Raw genomic sequence first — 24,601 nt, forward strand, 5'->3', positions numbered from 1 at the left:
AATATCCCCCGTTTCGTAGAGAGCAGGGGATAAAAAGGTGGCTAAATGGTTAAGGTGTCTGACATTCTAGCACTAGCCTTCCACCTCTGGGTCACAATGGCTGAGTGGTAAAATTGTCTGACATTCTACCACTAGCTCCTCAACCTCTGGGTCACAGTGGCTAAGTGGTAAAAGTGTCAGACATTCTACCAAAAGCCCCTCCACCTCCTGGTCACAGTGGCTAAGTGGTAAAAGTGTTTGACATTCTACCACTTGCCCTCCACCTCTGGATCACAGTGGCTGAATGGTAAAATAGTCTGACATTCTACCAATAGCCCCTCCACCTCTTGGTCACGGTGGCTTAGTGGTAAAAGTGTCAGACATTCTACCAAAAGCCCCTCCACCTCCTGGTCACAGTGGCTAAGTGGTAAAAGTGTTAGGCATTCTACCACTTGCCCTCCACCTCTTGATCAGAGTGGCTGAATGGTAAACCAGTCTGACATTCAACCACTAGCCCCTTCACCTCTGGGTCACAATAACTGAGTGGTTTAAGTGTCTGGAATTTTAACCCTCCATTTCTAGGTTGTGTTAACCCGTGATATTTCAATATGGAAGCAATTTGCTACGAAGGCTTTTTCCACCACCAAAACATGACAAAAATTTTAAGAGAATAGTTTTTGGTAGGATGTAAAACAAAACAGAACTCCTATAGCCTTTTGTTGTTGGAACAATTTCTCAGTCTAACACATCCTCCACCAGTCTATCTACACTACACTCTAGCTCTCTTGGTGCCATTACCTTGTCACAACCGTAATTGAAAATCTTTATTTCCAAGTTCAAAATTACTCATCAAGATTTTGAATTGATTCTATATGACTTCAAAATGTGCCATTATTTCTCTCTTTTAACTTTTTTTTTAACTTCGCCTCTAAATGACAAAGCAGGCAACTATGAAGTTACTCTGATTTTTCTCTTTTTACATTTCTTTCTCAGAAAAAAAAAAAAAAACAAAAACAAAAGCATTGAGCCGAAATAATAAACATGTAAGCTGTGAGATTTTTAACGAGTGTGATTTTGGCAGAAACAAAATAACAGAGCTATAAGGCAAAGCAGCGCTATGTGCGAGAGAACTGCAGTGATTTGCGTTTAGGAGACCGAGTTAGGCACCAGTGAAGCAGGTAGTCAACTGACCAGGTACCAAACTGGGCGTGTCCCAGTTAGGCGGCGTATCGCTTTCCTCACTTGTGTCCGGTCCTGGCCAGGGTAGCCCTAGACAAACACAACAACATCCACACTAAAGCCAGTGGACATGCACACGAGTAATCTAGCCAACCCCTGATGTCCAGCAATGTCCTTGACCTTGAACTTGTCTGACCTAACTTTAATAGTCCTTATTTTGTCCTTGAAGTAACTAGTCCTTACATGTCCCTGATGTTACCCTGTATGTCTTGATGTCAATCCAAACTTCACAACATCCGGATACTACACATCCGGATACTACCCAATTCTTACAAAATGTGAACTTATTCACCCCTGAAGACACATTAGAATCTCCTTAACTAAAGTCTAGAACAGTCCATTACAAAATTTCAGGAGTGAATGAGAGTTTATGCATCCCAAGCTTCCTACATGTGCAGTAAACTCCAGTCTTCATGTCATTACATTTTCTTGATGTCACTCTGCCACTACATATAATTGATGTCAATTTCAAATCTAATATTTCATTTCCTGAAAGTCTGCTTAACATTACAGGGTTCTCTTAGTATCTAAGTCTATTACAGCCTCTCCTTAACTTATTAACCCATGTTGACACATTTGAGGTCTTCTAGTTCAAAGGATGGAGCAGTTCATTATGAATTTTCAGGGGTCAAGAGTTAAGATAGCTCTAGTTTTCGAAATTCTCGTCAATATGAGTCCCTTCTACTGGCATGGCCCTGAATTTTGCTCAGATTAATAAGATAAAATTTAGTAACTGACACATTACAACACTTATAACTAGAACAGTTAAACAAGCTCTATAATAATAAGCTGCTATAAGTAAGTCAATGACATTATTATATACCGTATTCGACCCAATAACCGCACAGGGCACTTAAAAAATTTATAAAGATGAAAAGGTGCTAATAAGTCAAAATTATTGCAAATCTGTACCGTTTTATGTAATTTTGGTCCTTATTTATGCATCGGCAATTGAAATTGAGGCCTAAAAATGGGGGAGGGGCGCTTATAGGGACATGGGAGCTTATTGGGTCGAATACAGTATGTATATTATAACATTCCAAATTGCAGATCATGAGATCATGAACCAAATATCATGCATTTAGCAAAAAACAATACAGAATACAAAAGTGTAATATCATTGCATTCATAAAATTACAACAATGAGAATCAACAAAAAAGATGGAGAACTCTCTAGCTTTGAGGGGTCTATCAATTAGCAATTCTGTATTGGCATATTACAGAGTTATCTGGCCTTGTGGGTAGGTATTGATTGTGACGTCATGGGTGTCTGAGAGCAATGTCATATTTTTCAGAGAAAACAACATGGCTTTTTCTCACAACATAATGACTTAGATTATAATAAATATCTACTCGCAAGGGCAGTTAACTCTAATACAAATATGGGAACTAAATGCTGCAAATTCCTTTAATATAGACAAGTAACAATATTACTTTAAATTTGCCCTTTTTCTATTACTTTACAGCTAAATTCTGAGAAAATGTGACTGACTTTTTACTTGTGTAATTTAGCACCCTTATATTATTTTGTCGAAATATGGGATCTGTCACAACAAATTGAATTACAAAGAAATCTAGAATAAAGGGAGACAAATCTGTCACAACCAATGAGATTGCAGAGATGTCTAGAACAAAGGGAGACAAATCTTATCAGAAGATTTTTATCTATACATTCATGATTACATGCACTGTTGACAGATGTCAAGAATAAACACTAGAAGAAATAGACAGGTACCAAATTTGTATGTTTGTGTTATTTACATCATATGTAGAATTATAAAATCTTAATTTTAAACTAATTTTACTTTTAACACCAAAGTCAAAAACATATATCAATAGTTAATTTAACACAATATTGTGGCAAAAATCAAATTCAAAAGATCATGTTAACACACAGGGTACTGGACAATAATTAGTAAGTTGGTAGACTATACTTTGAGTAGGAAATCAACCCAACAACAGAAGAAACATAAATCTATAATATATATCAAAGTGTAAAATTTACCTTTAGCCTGTGTCTTGGATTTTCCGGATTTTCTGTTGTTGTTGTCCGACGAGGAACTGCCATTTTTCTGTTTGTCTGCCTTGCTTTCCAAGTTGTAGGGTAGATCATAGGTACTATAAATTAAGCAAATATATTGTAATTAGAATTTATGACTATGCTGTGCTACTTTCATTAAGAATGTTGATTCTAAAGTAAACTCATTCAATGTTGAATCAGTAATAAATTCATTTATTGTTGATTTTGATGTAAATTCATTCATTGTTGATTCTGACCTAAATTCATTCAATGTTGATTTTGACATAAATTCATTCAATGTTGATTCTGACATAAATTCATTCAATGTTGATTCTGATGTAAATTCATTAAAAGCTGATTCTGACCTAAATTCATTACATGTTGATTCTGTTGACCCTTTGGCCAGATGAATGGTCGAATATGAACAGGGAAATATTTGAAAGTATTTCCAATAATAAACTAAAATAATGTCTGTTAGAGGCATAGCAATACCTCCTCTTCAAGCAATACGACATGACATGACATGACTTGACAGAATAGGACAGATGTCGGTAACCATTTACGCCCCCTTCCAAAAATACATTTTAAGGTGGGGGCATGAAAATATGAAAATATGTGAAAATAGTATCTGCTACTACTTTTATTCTTTAAGGAGTTTTATATCAATTATTTAAATAATTGAAGCAAAATATCACTGAAGATGAACTTTGCGAGTTATGCCACATCAAAATTAAATTTGAAATCAAACAGATCATTACAATATCATTAACCTCATACTTACTCTGGCATCAGGATGTTGCCTCCATATGTGTCCTTGGAGCTGACCTTGATCCTCTTGTGGGCTTTAGATTTAGAGGTCAGTTCAAACTCGTCTTCATCGTAGGTATCGTCATAATGGCCAACCATTTTCACTGTACGGGCTTTAGATTTTGTCTTACGTGGTTTGGATACGGGAGGTTCCGGAGTAGAATCACGTGCACTGGAGCTCTGTAGAATATTGACATTGTTACAGTTCAGTCAGAGGCTTCAATAAACACTATCAATGGGACAAAGCATTTTGCTTGGATTATACATCACGGAAAAACACTAAAAAGTAAAGATGAAGTAGAACCCAAAAGTTAAGATGGCGAAATTTATTCACCGTGAAAATGTATGGTCCTTAGTCATGAAAACACAAAATGATGTCCCAGCGAGTATAAGTTAATCTACAGTAACTCGAATAGAAATCATGGATTAAACATAATTCTTTAATATACTGACCTTCTCATTTTCCTCCCCTACTGACGATTCTGTCGTAGTGGATGATGTCTCGTCTTTGTCGTCTGAGATGTTCCGCAGATATCTGTTGACTGGGATCGCGTCTCGTTCTGAACGTTTCATCCTTTTCTTACCTTTCTTACCTGTGAATAAATTCAGTGAAACCTTAATAACACACACTTAAAAGTCGGAAAAACTCTCAGTTGTCAAACTCGTCTGAAGATTTTGAACACCTGATTACAATGTCACTTTTATGACATCATTATGATTAACAAATGAATAACAATTGATAAATACCAACAAGAGCAGATAACTGTGAAACTATCTAAAACTATGGCTGATAATTTTTGTAAAAATATTAACATGCAAAATCATAAATAAGGTGTATATCAATAACATATATTCTGATAGCAAATATTTGGAGTGTTTCAAAATTTAATTTTCTTGTTTTAAATGAAAATAGGGAACATTTTGAACCTTGAAAATAAGCAGATATATGGTGCAATTGTAAGCATTCATATTTTGTACTTTTGACACAAGCAGCTTTGTGCTGAAATTTTATTACACAAATATTGAATTATCTTCACATCTTTTATGATGTAACAGAAATAAAGGCTCAAACTCATGATTGCGCTAAATTTAATGTCGCACTAACAGTTGATTGCCCCGAAATAAGTACGTTAAAAGAGTATACGAGGGAATTGTGCCTTACCTTCTGTAGTTGGCTGTGTAGTGCTAACTATGTCGTCAGGTAAGGTGATATCGTCTAGGGTATCGGTCGTCGAAGTTGACTTTCCATATCGGTCTTGTTTCTCAATTACTGGTATATTAACCAACTCAGTTGGTGATTTTTTGATGTCCTGGTTGGGTGTGTCTTTGTTCCCCCCGCGGGAGGAGACACTATGGTTCTCAGTGTTAAGGTGGAGATCGTGTTGTCGTCTAGCTGCCTTTGATCGTTTTGTCTTCTGTTGGGGTATGGATTTCTCGGATATTACGGATTCCTGTTTCAGAGAAGGCTTATCTTTCTCCGGTCCTGATTTTATGTTGTTACTAATCGGCTGTGGCGGTTCTGAAGTCTCCTGCGACTCCACTTTTGGTCTGCTAGGTGCACGGGAAGGCTTTGGGGAGAAAAAGTTCTTAGCAATACTGAGAAGTGTTGAATAGAAAGGCTGCGATTTTGAATTGTGCTCTACGTGCCCATTAGATAATTCCACAAGCGGTTTCGCAGTAGGTGGGCTTCGGCCTTCGCTCAGTTGAGAAAGCTTTACTGGGGTGCAGTTATTGATGCCTGCTACTTGCTTGAGATCAAAAACTTTACCCTTATCAAACGTTTGAGTAGCACTACTGATTTTTATCTTTCTTCGGATAATATCGGACACAAAAATTCGGTCTGCTTCAAAGTAGGCCGCTACTAAAATACAGCAGAGCAGAAAGCCCATGGCGCACACTATGGAGTAATATAGCACAGGTTCCCAGTTAGGCCGGGGTAGAGCGGCTGAGCATTTAGACAAAGTATGCGGCGGGACTGTAGCCTGTAGGGTATAGTTAGCTGGACCCCCAAGGCTGGTATATACTGTCAGCGTCCGACGTATTCTCGACATTGTAAAATCTGGTGTAAACCTACAAATAAAAGCAAATGTGAACTTGTAAAATACAAAAATTTCTTATAAAGTTTTGAAAAGTATTCAGTTGAATTGAAATTATAATTTACTCTACAACAAAGCAGAAATTTGGATTTTTTTTTTTTTTTTTTTTTTTTTTGAATTGAAAATTATCATACTCTGTTTAAAATAAATATTGTATTGTCTCTCACTAAGATTTCAAATACTTATATTTTTCAGATTTTATAAAAACAAACAGGAAATATGGTGATTATTCAAGTGAAATTTAAAAAGGATATTGAAGAGAATTAACTGTCAAAATACTGCAGAACCATTTTTTGTGTGGGTCAATGAGACAATTAAATTTTAATGTATTAAACTTTTGCAATAAGGCTATAAAATCATAAACGATTTACCCATAATGTATCATTACCGACAAATTGTCCGCTATCAAAGCAATGTTTCGTAAAATTTCAAATATATTAACCTCAAGAAAATTAACGGCTTAAGGGTATAAGATGGTTATGTGACCTGATGAGAATTTGTCCAAGATACCCAAATGACAATTAACAATTTAGAAATGACTTTATAAATGAGTAGATTTTAAAACTTACATTATGTCTATTTTGCGACTGGTATTTGGAAGCATTTGAAAGCCATCACAATCTAGGACCCTAAAGCCATATCCTTCACAGGGCGCTCCATTTATACTGTATCCATGAACATAAAATGGAAGCTCCCCCGTATTTTTTAGAGTAAAGGATCTTCTCACTGTAAAATTGGGCGTCATAGTCTTGGTGTGCTTCTTTTCTGTAAGTAAAACAAAAATACAAGACAATGAAAGTAGCAATTAAAATAGATCACTAATTTTCAGACTTCTTTTCATCTTTCTTGCTTTACCAGGTTATTTTCATATCAATATCAAGTAAAAAAAAATAAAAACATAAAAAATACATTAATATTCAATTTCTTCTGGTTTAAAGGGACATGGACCTAAATAAACCATGTAAATTTGAGTAAATTACATATTTAAGACGTGTCAGATACCTTACTAAGTAATATATATAAGTTATTGTGAAAATGTGTCAAATAAAATAATTATAATTGAAATTCCATCTTTCTGTATTTTGAACCAGCACGATCAAATTTTGTAGACTGAGTGTGATAAAAATAGGAGTGTTGAACTTCAGTGACCTCCCACAATGCACTGCACAAATTAAATGAATGTAAACAAAGTGGTGGTTCAAAAACGTGAAGCAAACACAAACCAATTCCTATCGAAAACAGAGTACTACAAGAGTCAGTAACGTACGCGATTGGGAAAGTAGGTAAATATAAATGGATTGCTGAAATGCAAGAGACAGGAGCAACTTCCCAATTTATACTTGCGTGATGTACATATGTGCAATAAGTCAAGAACCTCCCTTCGCGGTGTCCCGTCGACTGAAAAGTCTCGTTTGACTTTTGACTTATCATTCTTATGCTAAATACAAATTGTTTTATAACGAATATTAACAATTATGGCTTATACTTCATATGTCAACCATCGTAAATTAGAAAATATTCTTAAAATGTGGAAAACTAATATTCCTAGTCATTTCAGCAAGTTTGTTGTTCATTATAATCTCGCTTTCGGCCAGCTTTCATTTTGTGTTCCAAAAATAGAATATGACGGTCTATTTTAATCATATTTGGGGTAGGTATTCCCCACGTTTTCCTGTCGTTTCAGATAACCACGTTTTAGATAACTAATCATTGTAATAAAATATTCAATAAACATCTGAAAACCATATCTAAGCGTACAAAACAACTTAATTAAGGTTCATGTCCCTTTAAAATAAAGAAATAGACAGACATCAAGTAGAAAGAGTTTATTCTAAGCACAAGTTTTTTATATACACAGTTTCTTTGAACCAATTACAGTAAAACATGCTTACAATAAATCCATAGTGATAAAGCAGTACTTTTCATCCCCGTCAAGATCCCTTCGCTATGATATGTACCTATGCCCAAGCAATACAGCGCTTCGAGATCCCAGGAGGACGTGGGAAAGTATGATTTATTGTCGAATATTTACAGTTTGCACTGACATTGACTCAATAACCATGCTTTCTAGTATTATCATTATCAGCTTATAATGATAGTACAACACGTGCAGCGATTCCATTGTTACGGAAATAGTCGCTGGCGTAGCAACGTAGGGTCATGACCCCACTTTTGGCAGGAAAATATAAATGACCCGATTCCAGTCAGCTGTTCAATCGAATTGGTTGACGATGCAGGAAGAGTAAACAATAAGGGTATTTTAATAAAAATTATGCAACTATCGCGAGAATAAATAATATTCATTTACGTGAAAAACTGTAAATATAAGGAATATATATTTATTTTGTTGAGGTTATGAGGGTATAATGATAATGGGGCCCATGTAAATTTTATGTAATTTGCTTTGCTGGGGTTACATAATTTACACGTGTTCCATTATCATTATACCCACATAACCTCAACAAAATAACAAGAGGCCCAGAGGGCCTGTATCGCTCACCTGGTTTTTTGTCAGTAATTATCACAAGAATCTGACAATTAGAAAAATAAGCAAAATTGACTCCCAAAGTTTGATTTTGAATCACAACCATACAATGATGCTATTGATACCATACAAATATGCTATCCAATACATAGGTTCAGAGACAAAGTAATTTATATGAAAATAGTAGCCTAATTGACCTTTTGACCTCGCATCTATTGCCGTCTAAGGCCCCGGGGGTCAGCCCTATCATTTGTACAATTTCAAATCCCAACCCTATAAGGATGCTACCATTGCACTATAAGTACTCTTCCATTCTAGTTGCAGAGAAGAAGTCGTTTTATATGGAAATAGCTAAATTGACCCCTTTTGACCCCACCCTTCAGGCCCCCGGGGGGTCAGCCCCATCATTTGCAAAATTTTGAATCCAAACCCTATAAGGATGTAACCATTGCATTATGAGCGTAATCCCATGTTAAGTTGCAGAGAAAAAGTCATATATATATGGAAATTGACCACTTTTGACCCCGCCCCTCAGGCCCCCGGGGGGTCAGCCCTATCATTTGCACAATTTTGAATCCCCACACTATAAGGATACTACCATTGTATTATGGGTGCTATACCGTGCTTAGTTTCAGAGAAGAAGTCGTTTAAATGGAAATAGCCAAATTGGCCACTTTCGACCCCGCCCCTCAGGCCCCCGGGGGGTCAGCCCCATCATTTGTACAATTTTGAATCCCCACCCTATAAGGATGCTACCATTGCATTATGGGTGCTATCCCATGCTTGGTTTCAGAGAAGAAGTCGTTTATATGGAAATAGCCAAATTGACCCCTTTTGACCCCGCCCCTCAGGCCCCCGGGGGGTCAGCCACATCATTTGTACAATTTTGAATGCCCACCCTATAACGATACTACCATTGCATTATGAGTGCTTTCTCATGCTTAGTTTCAGAGAAGAAGTCGTTTATATGGAAATAGCCAAATTGACCCCATTTGACCCCGCCCCTCAGGCCCCAGGGGGGTCAGCCCCATCATTTGTACAATTTTGAATCCCCACCCTATAAGGATGCTACCATTGCATTATGGATGCTATCCCATGCTTGGTTTCAGAGAAGAAGTCGTTTATATGGAAATAGCCAAATTGACCCCTTTTGGCCCCGCCCCTCAGGCCCCTGGGGGGTCAGCCCCATCATTTGTACAATTTTGAATCCCCACCCTATAAGGATGCTACCATTGCATTATGGGTGCTATCCCATGCTTGGTTTCAGAGAAGAAGTCGTTTATATGGAAATAGCCAAATTGACCCCTTTTGGCCCCACCCCTCAGGCCCCTGGGGGGTCAGCCCCATCATTTGTACAATTTTCAGTTAGTAGCCCATAAGGATGCTACCAGTCAAATTTTGTTGAAATCCGACCAGCGGTTATGGAGAAGAAGTCGATTGTTGACGGACGGACGGACGGACGGACGACGGACGACGGACGACGGACGACGGACGCCACGGTATGGCATAAGCTCACCTTGGTCCTTCGGACCAGGTGAGCTAAAAATCTATTCCTTAATTAGTCCCACCTTCCAGTGATTATGACATCACAAAATTATGCCAAATGATGAAGTCATAATCACCAGATGGTGGGACTAATCGACAGTTAATTGTACTTTTCCTACGTCATTTGTGTATCTCAAAACCCCTGTACTGAAATGAGGCCTCAAAAAGGCGAGGGTATAGGGATACGGGTGCTTTTTGGGTCAAATGTATGTAATATGTGTATAGTGAACTATACTTATATTGAAGTGATTTTGTTGGTCCACATATGTTTGTTAAAACCACATTTTACTGTAAGTGTGTAAAAATATATAGAAGTAGACTAAACCAAGTTTTTTTAGAAATAAAAAAAATCAAATTTCCATTTAAGAATTCCTTATTTTGTTGTTATCAAGAAATTATACTCACTATCACAGTTTTTTAGGTGTTTTTCTGTCATGTCAAACTGAAGAGGAATGCCGGAGCCAGGTTTTTTATTACTGAGCTTCATCTCCCCGCGGCCGCCCTGGCCTTGTATAACTAAAGCGTCTAGGATAGTCAGATTACTTCGGATGAGTATTAAGGAGGTTCTAGAAATATCGTCTTTTGGGTGGAATCCTACGCGAACTTTGATTTTCACGTCAGGTCCTAAAAGAGCTGTAATACTTTCTGGATGGGGTTTAACCCCAAATTTTTCCTCTACATTTTTTCGGAACTTAGGTACCACATTCTTAGGATTTGTCTGGAAAAACAAAAGAGAAAAACATTTAAATCATAGAATCTTTCTATTATCTCTGCATCTTATTGTATGATGACAATCTCAGTAAGCATAGCATGATCCAACTTTGAATTTTCAGATTTGAAAATGTTTGCATATTTATATACACAAGTTAAATTGTTTTGTAATTGACCTTTTTCTAAGACAGGTTTTTGAACATTCAACAAATCTGAGACTTTACTGAAAATAACAGTCTTGTATTTTAGTTGTATTATCAGACTTTAAATATAGTACTGAATATATTAGTGACGGTAAGAAGCTATTTCTCTTGTAATTTTGACACAAATTCTAATATTCCATTTTATTTTTGTAAAATTTTGGATTTCAATGGTTTTGGTTACTTACATGGTATCTCTCTAGATCAGGAAGAGTAAAAATATCTACATCTTCTGTTTCTATGTAGTCTGTTATTTCTGATGATATTCTGAAACAGAAAACATTCAAAACATCAATATCTTTTATTTCAAAACCAAAAAAGGCAACAACATTTAACAACAAGAAATATTTTGAAGACTAGAACAAGAAAGAGAAAACAATAATTGATTTCTTTAAAGGCCCATTACCTTTCCGGAGCAAAATATAAAGGTTTCTTTAAAAAAACATTAATAACATCAGAAAATGCATACCGATGACCTAAAATAAGGTTACAAGACCAAACATATGCAAGATTTCCTGCGTAATATAAGAAAAGCGTGGAGAGTCAATTCGCTGTTTTGCCGTCTGGCGCAGTGATAGTCAACTACAGCGTGGTATTTAGGACGACGCTGAGAAACATAATACGACCCGTGTAATGAAAATAAACATTTTTATTTATTTTAATCGAATCGTTCAGAAGGTGATGATTAATGTAGTATTAACGGTAAGTTAATAATTTTTGTGACTCTACAAAATTATCGATCTTGTTTTACATTCCCATTTTAAAAATTAAAAGCCGTTGCGGAAACGTAGTGGGTCTTTTATATAATTACCTCCAATTAAGCATATCTAGAATAGCTTGAGAATTAGGATACAAAGCAAGTGGAATCATCTGTATAAGGACCGGAGAATTGCCCGGATTCTCTACGATAAAATCTGCCGTCTGTGAGAAAGAAAAAACATTCATCACATTTCAATATAAAAGAAGACATTTAAAAGCTCTTGTCAATTGTAAATCTTTACATCTGATCTAGATTTTAACATCATAGAACAATGATGAATTAATGAATATTTCACTTCACTTTTACCCTGATTAAATATCACTATTGCCCTATAAACATTTCACTTTTGCCTTATAAACATTTCACTTTTGCCTTATAAACATTTCACTTTTTATAAACATTTCACTTTTTGCCCTATAAACATTTCACTTTGCACTATAAAAAACATTCTTTTTGCCCTATAAACATTTCACTTTTGCCTTATAAACATTTCACTTTTGCCTTATAAACATTTCACTTTTGCCTTTTAAACATTTCACTTTTGCCTTTTAAACATGCCAAGTTTTGGGGATGGATTAAAGCTAAAGTAGCAAGTGAACAACCCTCAACCTAGCTACAGCAAGTGCCCCAATGTGTATTGAACTAACGACCTATTTATCAAAAGTCTAGTGATAGAACATCAGGATATTTTTAACCAATCAGACAGCAGACCGAGACATACCATAAATAATCATTGCATGCATACTTAAAAGTATTCAAGGCACCTGTTTTACATATATATATCTACAAGTGTCATTATAAACTTACAGAAGAATTCCCAATTTGTGTAAGAGGAAATTTTATCTTGCACATCTTGACCAGTGACGGCCACTCTAAGTGGGCCTGGGCAGAGTATAGGAAGCCTCTTACTTCACTGGTATCCAGTTCTATAGTAACGTTGGCTCTGTCAAACAGAAACATGACTGTCATTAAAACACCAATCATAGAATTAATGTAGTGTAATTCTATTAGATACAAATATTAATTAAAAGGAATAATTGTAATAAATCATTTAGCATCATTGTTGGTTTATTGTCCTGTATCAATCTTGGTATATTTCATCTTTAGCAAATTTTATTGCAAAAAGCAAATAGATGGCAACGCTTATTTTAGCCATCTTCAAAATCTTGGTATACAGAGTTACCTGCCCATGACGATAAGTAGTGACTGCTTTGCCAGTAGTGTGTGTGAAAATTACTTTGTTTCCTCTAAAAGATTAGATTTTATTATTTTTATACAACAAAAATATGTTATAGACTTACGTATGGAGGCCTGCCTGCTGTATCTTATGCCACTTTTGCTGTAATCTTGTGAAAAAGTATTGATCGGTATCTGCTACTTCTTTTTCTAGTGTAAGTCCTAGGAGCCATTGATGTCCAGCTGTATGGAGAAAACAATACAGTTAAGTTTAGTAAATTCATATTGAAGAAGTATTATCATCGTCATCATCAATTTTTTTTTTATTTATTTTTTTTTTTTTTTTTTTTTTTTTTTTTTGAGAAAAAAATTCAATTATCGATTCATTTTTTCTGGGGAGAAAATAAATTAAATTCTTCACTACATCATTATCTACTCCTTGAAGTTTAAAGTTTCAATCTTAAAATCACATATTTCAATCTTTTCACAATTTTTTGGATTTACTTATCTTGTGTTAGTTATCTTTACAATTTATCAATTTTTTTCCTTTTACTAATAGAACACCTTTACAAATATAACTTACGCGGTGTGTTGAGAGGTAAACCTACGTAACAATCGTCACCACACTCCTTTTTAGCATCAAAATAAACTCTCCCAATCTGTAAAATGGATATAACAGTTGTAATGGTTTATATTCTGTATTAGACACTAGTATCTGTACAGAAAGGTAGAACACCAAACTCTCAACGACAGACATACAATATTGTAAATAAACGAGACAAATATTAAATTCAAAATTAAAGCACTGTCATACTGTATTATTTGTACACCAAGTAAGCTGTGCCCTGATGACGACCCGCCTTTCAGGCCGAAACATGTTTGCAACCAGCAGCACCAAGTGAACCTAGAATATTCCATTTAGTACCTGGCTCAGGAGTTGCATCTCTTACTTTTTCGATGATCAAAATGAAAATGTTACTCAGAAAATGTAATTTCTTCTTAAATATTGTAAACAACACAAAGTTTACAACGATTCTCAAGCTTTAAATTCGATTGGATTTCAATAAACCAATTTTTTTTACTGTTTCTTAAGAAGACTTCATCCTAAAATATTAAATTTCCAGTTTATTTAAAGATGCTCCACTGCCGACAGAGCATGAATGATATTCATTATTTGAACAATAATTGGTGTTCAATCGTGTGTATGTATGTCTAATTAACACAAAAATAATATATATATTTTCGTTTTGCCTTTGGTGCATGCGCAATCAGTACTTCATTCCATATAGGATATAGTGCGTCAGAATTTTTTCGGGATGCAATTAATTATTTTTCATATTTTTAACTTGACGTAGAATCAGAAGCTCAAACTTTTCAATAGTGGTAATAGTGTAAAGTAAGTAATTTTTGTTACTGAAGAAAACGTCTGCTCCTGTTTTTGATAGTGAAAAAATACTTTTTGTCGGCGGTGGAGCATCTTTAAGTGTTATATATAATTTTAATTAAACTAAAAGAGAACACTGAGAAAAAATGATGATGTTGTAGTAGCTGTCACTCCCTCAACCATTTCTGCAGGTATAAAGAAATGGTTTTTGATATAAAGAAACTTACTACTGTGTTGTGTAATGGTTCCAATACGATCCTGTCGGTGTTGGTGGGTTTGTAAAAGAACCTCGAGTCCGACGGCTGGAACGTCACGCCAGTAACTGTCATGTACTCTCGGAATGTACTGTATATCTGCATTACTCGGTAAGGATTATTCCCCTGAAATGTCAAATCATAAAACATTGATATTGGTTATATATATAATTGTGGACAAGTCTATTATGGTTAAAGGTAGATCATTTACATACTTGTGGACAAGTCCATTAGTGATGAAAGGGGAGATCGTACGATATCATAAGATAATTTCACATATCATCAACTTTTTGTTCTGAATGTTATCACATCATGTTAAATTAGATAATAATATAACCTTTTAATACAATCCTCAATAACAATTCAATTGAGGTCTATATGTCCCAGTATTTCATGGCCCGGGAAATAATTGATAGACTTGGTTACAAGTTACTTACAGGATAAGCTTTGTCAAAAACAAGAGATTCAGGAATAAAGTGAAGACTACCAGCGGCTGTCCGTACTGATATAGGAATCCAGATATCCTGTCAAATAATTCATTCAATACAGTTATTAGAAGTACAACATATTATTCCAGTTAAACCTTTTTAAAAATCGGAGAGAGTCTAAAAGTACATATCGTTAGATTCGTTAAACAGACTCAAAATAAGTATTTTCAATGAAACAAATTTTGAAACAAAGCTTGAGACAACGAAAATCAACCTAAGTGTAAATATATTCAAATTGTATTCGAAATCAGCTAAGAATTCATAATTATCTAACATTCTTAACAGATCTGCACAATGATAAATAAACTGAATACCGTCAAGGCTAGAAGTGCTAAGTTTACCACTAAAATAATCATATTTATTTGTTGTTACTAAATACAGATGTTGTGTACTACAAAGCACTTCAATTTCTCAAGATACCAATTTTCGTGCAATTTTGATCAACAATTGAAATTTCTCTGCAAAATAATTGTACAAACCGTAGATATAAATGATTCTGGCTCGCAAATATATTTGTGAATGTGTTGAAAATAACAAAGATGTGAAATATTGTATGTATGCAAAACTAAAGTGGATTACAGTATATTTATGACAAATTGATGTACAGCTATATCTACTCACCTGGAACTGCGTTGTTATAAGCATATCTGTAGAGAAGTCACCTTCGTAATCAGGAGCTGTTAAATTTAAGCTGAATACTGCAAAATGGTAGGGTTTTATTTTAAGCTGAAAAGAAAAGGAAAGTGGAATTAGCTATAATTCAAGTAAAAGGGAAAACATTACATTTAAAAGATACATACACATCAAATCTGAAGAGATTCTAAAAGGAGAAGATTCTATGAGAAGCAGCATTGAATATTGATATCAGGGCCATATAACTCATACCCCCGGCACCCTGGTGAAGAAGAGGGGAGAAAAGAAAAATGGAATTGCTTGTAATATTAAAATGACACAGAAGCTATAAATGTTGAGGATATGATGAATCAGAAACACACTGAAAACATTATAATGACCAACAAATACAATGGGTATTGCCGTACACGAACAACTTACAAAGTTATAATCCACATCTGTTGTGTTATGGATTCTGGTTAGAGTTGTACCATTCCCCTTCTCCATCCCTAGAAACTGCACCACTGTCCCATTCAGGTCAGGAGTTATCTCCCCTATGTGTACCTGGATGAAAAAGGTTGGAATATTCCAAATGATCAGACATAATGCGTTCAACTGATTCGAACTCAAGACCCAGATGTGGAGGGCTTTACGTGGTAATATGTCAAGACATCATAACCATTCTGTCACCGTGGCCCCTGTTAAATTTTGGCCAGGGCATTTATTGCTATATTGAAATACAGAAGGAAGCATCTTGTATTCATTTAACAAACTGACTTTTAAAGTGTAATTTTACTAACATAACAAGTAATAATTGGCATATACAATAATTCAATAATTGATACTGTTTCGGCAGAATTTTTCACTATACACATATATACTTACATCTACAGGATTATCGTTCCGGAGAGTGAATACCATACTCCGCGTCTCCTGTATCCCCATCGTACCAAAGTCGAGCTGACCTTTGTATCTCTCCGGCCGATGGGGTATGACCTGCAATATTTATTAAAATTATACCCTGAATGTAAGAGAATAATATACAAAGAACAAATTGAATTCTAGCTGAACTAACATCACATATAACTTAACATGGATGATTACCCAGGAAATATATTTAGCTGACTATTGTTTTTGGAGGGAGGTAAACAGAACCAACCTTAAGTAGAATGGGAGGGAGGTAAACAGAACCTACCTTAAGTAGAATTGGAGGGAGGTACCAGTAAAGAGAACCTACCTTAAGTAGAATTGGAGGGAGGTAAATAAAACCTAACTTTAGTAGAATTGGAGGGAGGTAAACAGAACCTATCTTTAGTAGAATTGGAGGGAGGTAAACAGAACCTATCTTTAGTACTTTAGTACTATTGGAGGGAGTTAAACAGAACATACCTTTAGTTGGCCATTGTAAACCACTATGGGCACAGTAAATGTAGATGCATTTGTATGAAGTGTTAAATGCGAATTGAAGTGGAGCTGTGTTTCGTTGGGGTGAAACTGCAGCAGGAATGGTACAAGTGAACGCTGAGGTTGGACTATCACAGGCCTGGTAAAGTTGAGGATCTGCAAAACAAAAACACAAAATAATAAACATATGCTTTCCATTTTCTTACAATATTATTCAATTTCATGTATTTTTGTACCTTATTATACTACAGCTAACTTTTTATTTTTCTATATATATTACAGCTATATCTTTATTTTTACAGATATGTCATGGTTTGATAGTGGAGTTCAATATAAGTTTCTAATGAAAAGCTTACGGTTAGTACCCGACTGCTAGTTATAAATTTATAACAGGGCGAGCGTAGTGACCACCAGTCAGGCTCGAACCCGCAACCCCTGACTTACTGGTCAGCCCTTCTATGCACAATTAAAACCGCTACAAACGTATGACTTAGGTGTGGAAGGCTAATGGTAGAATGTCCAATCTCTAGTCCTATACCTATTGTAACACAGTATTACCAATACGAGAGAGATTCTGCTCATATTTCCATTTTTGATATGATCACAAATGTAAAATTCTATTATAAACAGTAACTGTCATCAGGATTTATCTGTTCTGAACATTTTACCATTATCAAAGTGATTCTTAAAGATTATTGCATTAAAATATCTACATTGGGCCACTTCAATTCCATCAAAGGAGATGTTCAGCACCCTTTAACCTGGAGCCAGGTAAAAATGTCCGCAATTTTACCAGTGTGAAAATTGTCTATCTCACCATAGGGTAAAGACAAGCTGCACAAGATTTTTGCACATAAGACACAAAGTGGTGCACAGGGTAAGAGAAAAAGAATGCTTCACCCTCTTTGGGGCGAGACAGGATATCTCAACCCTCAGGATAAGATTCTTAAGCTGTCAAACACTCGGCACAGCCTCGTGTTTGACATCTTAAGAATCTTACTCCTGGAGAGAGAAATATTCTATTACTGGATAATCCCTAGTATAGAAACAGGTCTAAATGGGGAGGGAATACTTACAGAAAAGAAATGTGCTATGTCTGGAGGAAGGGTCACGTTATAAATAACTACAGAGAAGTTGAATGTATTTGTAAACATCATGGCTCGTGTGATGTTCATCAGGTTTTTGGGACTGAAGAACTGAGTGTTATTGTGATTGTATGCTAATGACCTGGAAAAGAGAAAAGAAAATTACAAATAAGTCAGTCTTAAAAATGTATAAATAAGTTGGGTCTCAAAAACTCTTAACTCTTCACAACTCAAATACACAAATAGTAAAGTCTTAATGTGAAGTATGGGAGAAAGAAATATTCTATTACTGAGTAATCCCTAGTATAGAAACAGGTCTAAATGGGGAGGGAATACTTACAGAAAAGAAATGTGCTATGTCTGGAGGAAGGGTCACGTTATAAATAACTACAGAGAAGTTGAATGTATTTGTAAACATCATGGCTCGTGTGATGTTCATCAGGTTTTTGGGACTGAAGAACTGAGTGTTATTATGGTTGTATGCTAAGGACCTGGAAAAGAGAAAAAAATTACAAATAAGTCAAGTCTTATAAATGTATACATAAGTTGGGTCTCAAAAACCTCTTAACTCATACACAACCAAATTCTCAATCACGTCTGAAGAATCAAAGTTATCTTAGAGCTGTAAGCTTGAGTAGACCAAAGATAAGGAAAAATAGTAAAAAATAGTTGGACCAGTTATTGATCTAAAATTTGTACAACTCAGACAGCCCAGTTATGTTGACACACAAATTTCAATTTCAGAAAGAAAATTGATCAAAATACATATTTCATCGGTAGTGTTGTTTTAATACTATTCACACCAGGATTTGTGCACTAAAACTTGATTACACAAATCCCTTAAATTCAAACCAAAATGGAACTCATGTGAGGATATTGACAGTCACTTACTTTTTGAGCTTACAAATTATTTTAAAATAGAATGGCTTGTTTTCCTTTCCTTTGTTTATCCACCAAGAAAAACTTTGCAAAATGTTACTTTTGATAATCAATAAAATGAAAGATATTCACCAAGAAATAAGATCTTTACAAAATGTTAGTTTTGATAATACATGAAATGGACGATATACTTCCATGTTGTTACAGTAAGACCTAATTCTGGTCGACAGCTTCCTGGGGGTTTCACTTACCCATGTAGTACAGTAGCTTGGTATGGTATCACTGTTTTCACCTGAGAGTTTTTAGTTTTCACTATAATTTTTCCCGACCATTGTTTTGGATGTAAAGCTCTCCCGGCTGTAACAGAATAAACAATTTATCTATTTACTACTGATTGCAAGCCTGGATCAAAAGAAATAATGAATGTCAATTTTAAAAGTTTTTTCCAAACAATCATCCTCAAGAGGGAAAAAAAATATATATACTTTAAACAGTACAATTGAAAGGATTATCTTCATATCAAGAAGTTCCACACGGATTTCACCTAGCTTGGCTTTTGTTTCTGTGTACCTGAAGATAGCTAAGAGGCCGAAATTTTGTAAATGAGACATTTAAAAGAATTGGCACCTAAACCATCCTCATACCAGAAACAACAACAGCGAAGTGATTTCTAACTTTTTAACAAACAAACTCTTAAAATGTTTTCTTCCAAAATTGTAGGTTTTTTTTCCAAAAGCCCTAGAATCATGTTTTATCAGTGGGACTTGCTGGAAATTTGAGAAATGCCATTTTTGTCTATCAGGGAAAAATCCTACAAAACTGTTCTGGTAAATTTTTCACAATAAGTTGGTGTTCGAAGCCAGAAACATTTTGTTCTCATTAGTTTTCACCTTTAAAAGTGATCTGTGCCACCGGGGTATGCCTGATTATATCGGGCTGTAGTCGGATCGGCCGAAATTCTATTGATATAGCATTGTTTGGTGGAGATACTGTGATTCCCTGTGAAAATAAAGTTATTGTGATTTTTAAATTTCATACATGAAATGAAACTACATTTGCTGAGTTCTTAAAAGTTTTTCGAGTTACAAATACTATAACAACTGACATGGGTAATGTTAACATTCGAAATGTCACATTTATCATAAATTACAATGTATCATATGAAACCTTATCAAACATACAGAGGACCCTCGATTACCTGAACACTTACATCTCCAATCCAAACTCTTCGGATTGCGAATTTTCCAGACAGCTGTTTCCTTAGTCAGTAATCAAATAATACCTGATATTTCCGTCTGGATTGTGAATTTTCCAAACTATCGGTATCCGGGTTACCATGGGGCCACTGTAATTATTACACTTCTGGTAAATGTAAACCTAAACCTACCCTCACATTTTACAACCACAATAAGCTATTAGAAGATTTACCATTATATGTAAAGGTTTCACACAACATACCACCACAAAGTTTTCAAACTCACCGTCACATGTAAAGGTTTTGAGCCTGTGTTGAGCAGACTAAGTTGTACTGTTGTCGGCTCATCCAGTGTCCGGAGTATACCAAAATCTATTAATTCTAAGGGAGAATAGATTCCAGGAACTGAAATAAAACAGTAAATTTAACTTCATATTTGAAATTCTGACTGAATCCTAGGAATGTTCTATGAACCATAAATGTTTGATCATGAGATAACAAGAAATTGTTTGTAAGGTAATTAACTATGGGTATTTGTACCTGTGTTTGAAAGAATTTCACAGCTTTTAATTGCCTGCTAAATACCCAAAAATTAATCAAAAACAAGTCAGTGTAAAGTAATAATTAAATTTAATTAACCAGTTACGGTAATTATAATTAACCACTGAATTAAAAGTTTCTGTTCAATTTGTATCTTATCTTTCCTTTTTCCCACAAAAACAATGATAGGGTGGAACACAAGGGAAAGGGAGATAATAATGAAATTTTTAGGGGAGATAACTCCTAATTTTTATCCTAATTTGTCTCTTGTTGTTTACCTGAAGACACCTCTACCTCTACAGGAAGTATGAGGAGTCGGTTTTTATGTTCCTGGTTTGTTTTTATTCTGATGAAGGCTGTATGGTTGTTCTCAATCCTTCCTATGAAGTTGGCCTTCATCACTGCTTTGGTCTCATACGGAGGAATTTCCTACAAAATGAACAGACAACATTCAGCAATTTCTAATAACTTGCTGTACAAAAATGATTAATCAATATTCTAATGTTTCTAAGAACTTGTTGAACAAAAATTGTTTATTTATCTTAAATAAAACAACTATACAATACAATAATTAATTGACAAACATTAAATAATTTTCAAGGAAACATGGAAAAAAATTCTTTAATAATGAAATGAAGGATAGATAATACATAATTATAAGTTGAAAATGCTTTAAATGTCCAATATATTTATTCTTTGATACAGTATTTTGTACATACCCATAAATTCTTTGGTGCTTCTAACTCCCCCGTGGGCAGCTCAAGGTGAAGATCACCCTCACTGGAAAACATTTCTAAAACCTGCAAAACATCAAACAACGAAAACATTTCTAAAACCTGCAAAACATCAAACAACGAAAACATTTCTAAAACCTGCAAAACATCAAACAAGGAAAACATTTCTAAAATCTGAAGAACACTAAACAACGAAAACATTTCTAAAATCTGAAGAACATCAAACAACAATCAGACCATCATAGCATCAATAGTTTTCTTAGGATTCTAACACAATTCATTGAATGCATGCAAACTAAACCCTTCCCCCTCTCAAATTAAATTTCAAATATTTTTGCATTAAGGGAGAGAAAGAGTGAGAGGGAGGGAGGGAGAGGAAATGGAGAATCATTTAAATCGATTGCGGTTATTTGGTTAAATAATTTACCCTGGTCAAAATGTTCGCGATTTGTAACAAAAACTGAGAAAATTCGATTTTGACATTTAAAATTTTCAAAATCTAACTACCTTTCAAGGTATACATCACTCAATCTTTTCACTTTGCAATTTTCATGATCGTAGCAATGTCCCACGAAATCCCAAAAATATCTTGTGATCATAACCAGCTATATCATGTAGTATTTTTGTTACTATACATATTGGGTGAAGACAGATTTTTCCTAAAGCAAAATTTAACGATACTGAAAATTGAATCTGCTCACCTGTAATATTGACGAATGAGGATTATGCATTTGTATAACAGGTGAAAAACTACTGTTGAGTGGAACTTTTGCTCCTAAATATGGTCGTAATCTGTAGGGGTTTGGGATGCCGACGCCAAATACCTATTAATAGAACAAATCGTGAGGATCAATAAAATGAGAATGATTATGACAATTCTGAAAACTGTATAACTCTTTGACTTCTTAATTTGAAGTATATTGTCAGTCCCAGCATAACCAATTTTCAATATATATATCAATTTAAATTTATTCGAAAATTCTGATAATTTGAAGAGAAAACAAAATAGGGGACGGCACAAGCCCTCCACCTCTGGGTCGTGAGTTTGAATCCCATGTGGGACAGTTGCCAGGTACTGACTGCAGGTTGGTGGATTTTTTCTGGATACTTTGGCTTTCCTCAATTACCTAAACCTGGCACCTCCTTAAACGACCCTGGTTAATAACCAGATGTGAAAACATTACAAACATGCCATTGTTTTGTAAGTTACAAGTTCACAAGGTTAGACTCTACATATATATACTTACATGGTACGTAAATGGCCCCTGTGAGGTGTGTATGTATAAGGTATTTTCTGCATTTCCCTCCTGTCGGGCTAAAAATACTACATCAAATGTGGTATTGCCTCCCGGAGGAACTGTCTGTAAAACAAATGAAATTCTTATTGTACTGTAGTTAGCCATTATACTCCATACAATATTCTCATATACTTTCTGGAAAAAACTTTTTAACTTATCATCCCTGAAATCTTACAATGGACTGGTCTATTCTTTGATTTAGAACAGCCCTAATGCGTCTCCCAGGGGTGAATGATTTAACATTCTTCTTTTACCAGAATCAGAGCAGGTCGTCAAATACCATTTGAAATTTATCAACTCAAACACTTTTGAAAACAAAATTATTTCTAACATAATTAAAATTCATTAAATGCAAGAATTATTCTGAAGACCTGATTTTTTTTTTTTTTTGTTTACAAAATTAATGGTAAATTTTGAATTTTTTATATTGATAACAATTGTTGTAAATTCAAAACATTTTTTTAAGAAAATACAAATCAAAGACAAACATGTATGAAATATCTCACCACTGCAGCATGTTCTAAATCTTACTTACTTTATCTTGAAAAAATGAACAATGAAAATGCACTGTGCTGCCTGATATTGACAGTAGGTGCAATGATGTTTTTGGATCTGTGTTTTGTATGATGACTTGTTCCATCTTTGGCATTCCCACTGATCTGTAAACACAAACAAATATATCGATAAACAACAAATAAACAAACGGAAAAAACTACAAAGGGCAGTAACTCTGTAAACACAAACAAATATATCGGTAAACACAAATAAACAAACAGAGAAACTACAAAGGGCAGTAACTCTGTAAGCACAAACAAAAATACTGATAAACAACAAAAAAACTACAAAGGACAAAAATGATCAGCTGAACAGTAATTTGTATTTGTAAACCTGTTTGCAAAATGACAGAATATAAAATTGATGTAATGTTTTATGGTTAACAACATTTTCTACCACAATAGGCGCTGTTATTCAACTCTCAGGGTATCAAATAATCGATGCAGCTGTTGATTAACAATTTGTTTATACCACACGTGGTATAAACTCTGTATGCATTCTGATTGGCTGGCACAATGAACTTTGACCATACTACGTCTTTCTCAGTGTCGTATCACTTTTTGTCAACATCATCAATAATTGAGTGACGTCATGCTATGCTGTGATATCGCCGCTTGACACCAAAACTGCTGTTGGATTGTGTACTTATCCTCGTCGTATTTCTATCCGCTTAATTCGGATATTATTGTGGTAGAAACAGGTCACACGACTCGTGGTTGTTGTATATGGAATTTATTCCACATTTCTAAATTATTTTTTAAAAGTTACAAAAGACACTCGCTAAAGCTCGTGTCTTTTGTAACTTTAAAAAAAAACTCACTCGTGTGGAATAAATTCCATATCCAACAACCACTCGTTGTGTAACCTCTATGTCATATACATATGCCCCCATATGGTATAAAGTCTATATGCACCCATATGGTATAAAGCCCATATGCCCCCATATGGTATAAAGCCCATGCACCCATATGTAACAAGGCCATATGCCCCCATATGGTATAAAGCACATATGTACTACCCATATGATATAAAGCAATGGATATGCACCCATATGGTGTAAAGCCCATATGCACCCATATGTAAAAAGGCCATATGCCCCCATATGGTATAAAGCCCATATGTACCCATATAATATAAAGTCCATATGTACCCATA

The 24,601-nt window shown here is 34.9% G+C and overlaps 1 protein-coding gene across 2 annotated transcripts in view; it reads right to left on the bottom strand.

Annotated features, from left to right (window-relative positions):
- LOC138328457 (transmembrane protein 131-like) overlaps positions 1-24,601 on the bottom strand; it is a 51,873-nt gene that overhangs the window by 11,903 nt on the left and 15,369 nt on the right. The window contains exons 5-31 of one of the 2 annotated variants that reach the window (XM_069275263.1): positions 23,427-23,550; positions 22,841-22,954; positions 22,295-22,417; positions 21,579-21,659; positions 21,138-21,288; positions 20,606-20,724; positions 20,015-20,123; positions 19,376-19,481; positions 18,237-18,387; positions 17,146-17,316; positions 16,642-16,752; positions 16,198-16,320; positions 15,766-15,870; positions 15,094-15,180; positions 14,630-14,782; positions 13,602-13,677; positions 13,144-13,261; positions 12,650-12,785; positions 11,894-12,003; positions 11,271-11,349; positions 10,577-10,889; positions 6,711-6,906; positions 5,208-6,115; positions 4,499-4,638; positions 4,020-4,225; positions 3,224-3,336; positions 1,171-1,248 (exon numbers count right to left, since the gene is read on the bottom strand). In XM_069275263.1, the coding sequence (XP_069131364.1) occupies positions 1,171-1,248; positions 3,224-3,336; positions 4,020-4,225; positions 4,499-4,638; positions 5,208-6,115; positions 6,711-6,906; positions 10,577-10,889; positions 11,271-11,349; positions 11,894-12,003; positions 12,650-12,785; positions 13,144-13,261; positions 13,602-13,677; positions 14,630-14,782; positions 15,094-15,180; positions 15,766-15,870; positions 16,198-16,320; positions 16,642-16,752; positions 17,146-17,316; positions 18,237-18,387; positions 19,376-19,481; positions 20,015-20,123; positions 20,606-20,724; positions 21,138-21,288; positions 21,579-21,659; positions 22,295-22,417; positions 22,841-22,954; positions 23,427-23,550 (4,301 nt within the window). The remainder of the gene's footprint in view (positions 1-1,170; positions 1,249-3,223; positions 3,337-4,019; positions 4,226-4,498; positions 4,639-5,207; positions 6,116-6,710; positions 6,907-10,576; positions 10,890-11,270; positions 11,350-11,893; positions 12,004-12,649; positions 12,786-13,143; positions 13,262-13,601; positions 13,678-14,629; positions 14,783-15,093; positions 15,181-15,765; positions 15,871-16,197; positions 16,321-16,641; positions 16,753-17,145; positions 17,317-18,236; positions 18,388-19,375; positions 19,482-20,014; positions 20,124-20,605; positions 20,725-21,137; positions 21,289-21,578; positions 21,660-22,294; positions 22,418-22,840; positions 22,955-23,426; positions 23,551-24,601) is intronic. The other variant, XM_069275264.1, reaches the window with a different exon arrangement.

The sequence above is a fragment of the Argopecten irradians genome, chromosome 7 (genome assembly GCF_041381155.1).
Source record: "Argopecten irradians isolate NY chromosome 7, Ai_NY, whole genome shotgun sequence".
NCBI lineage: Eukaryota > Metazoa > Mollusca > Bivalvia > Pectinida > Pectinidae > Argopecten > Argopecten irradians.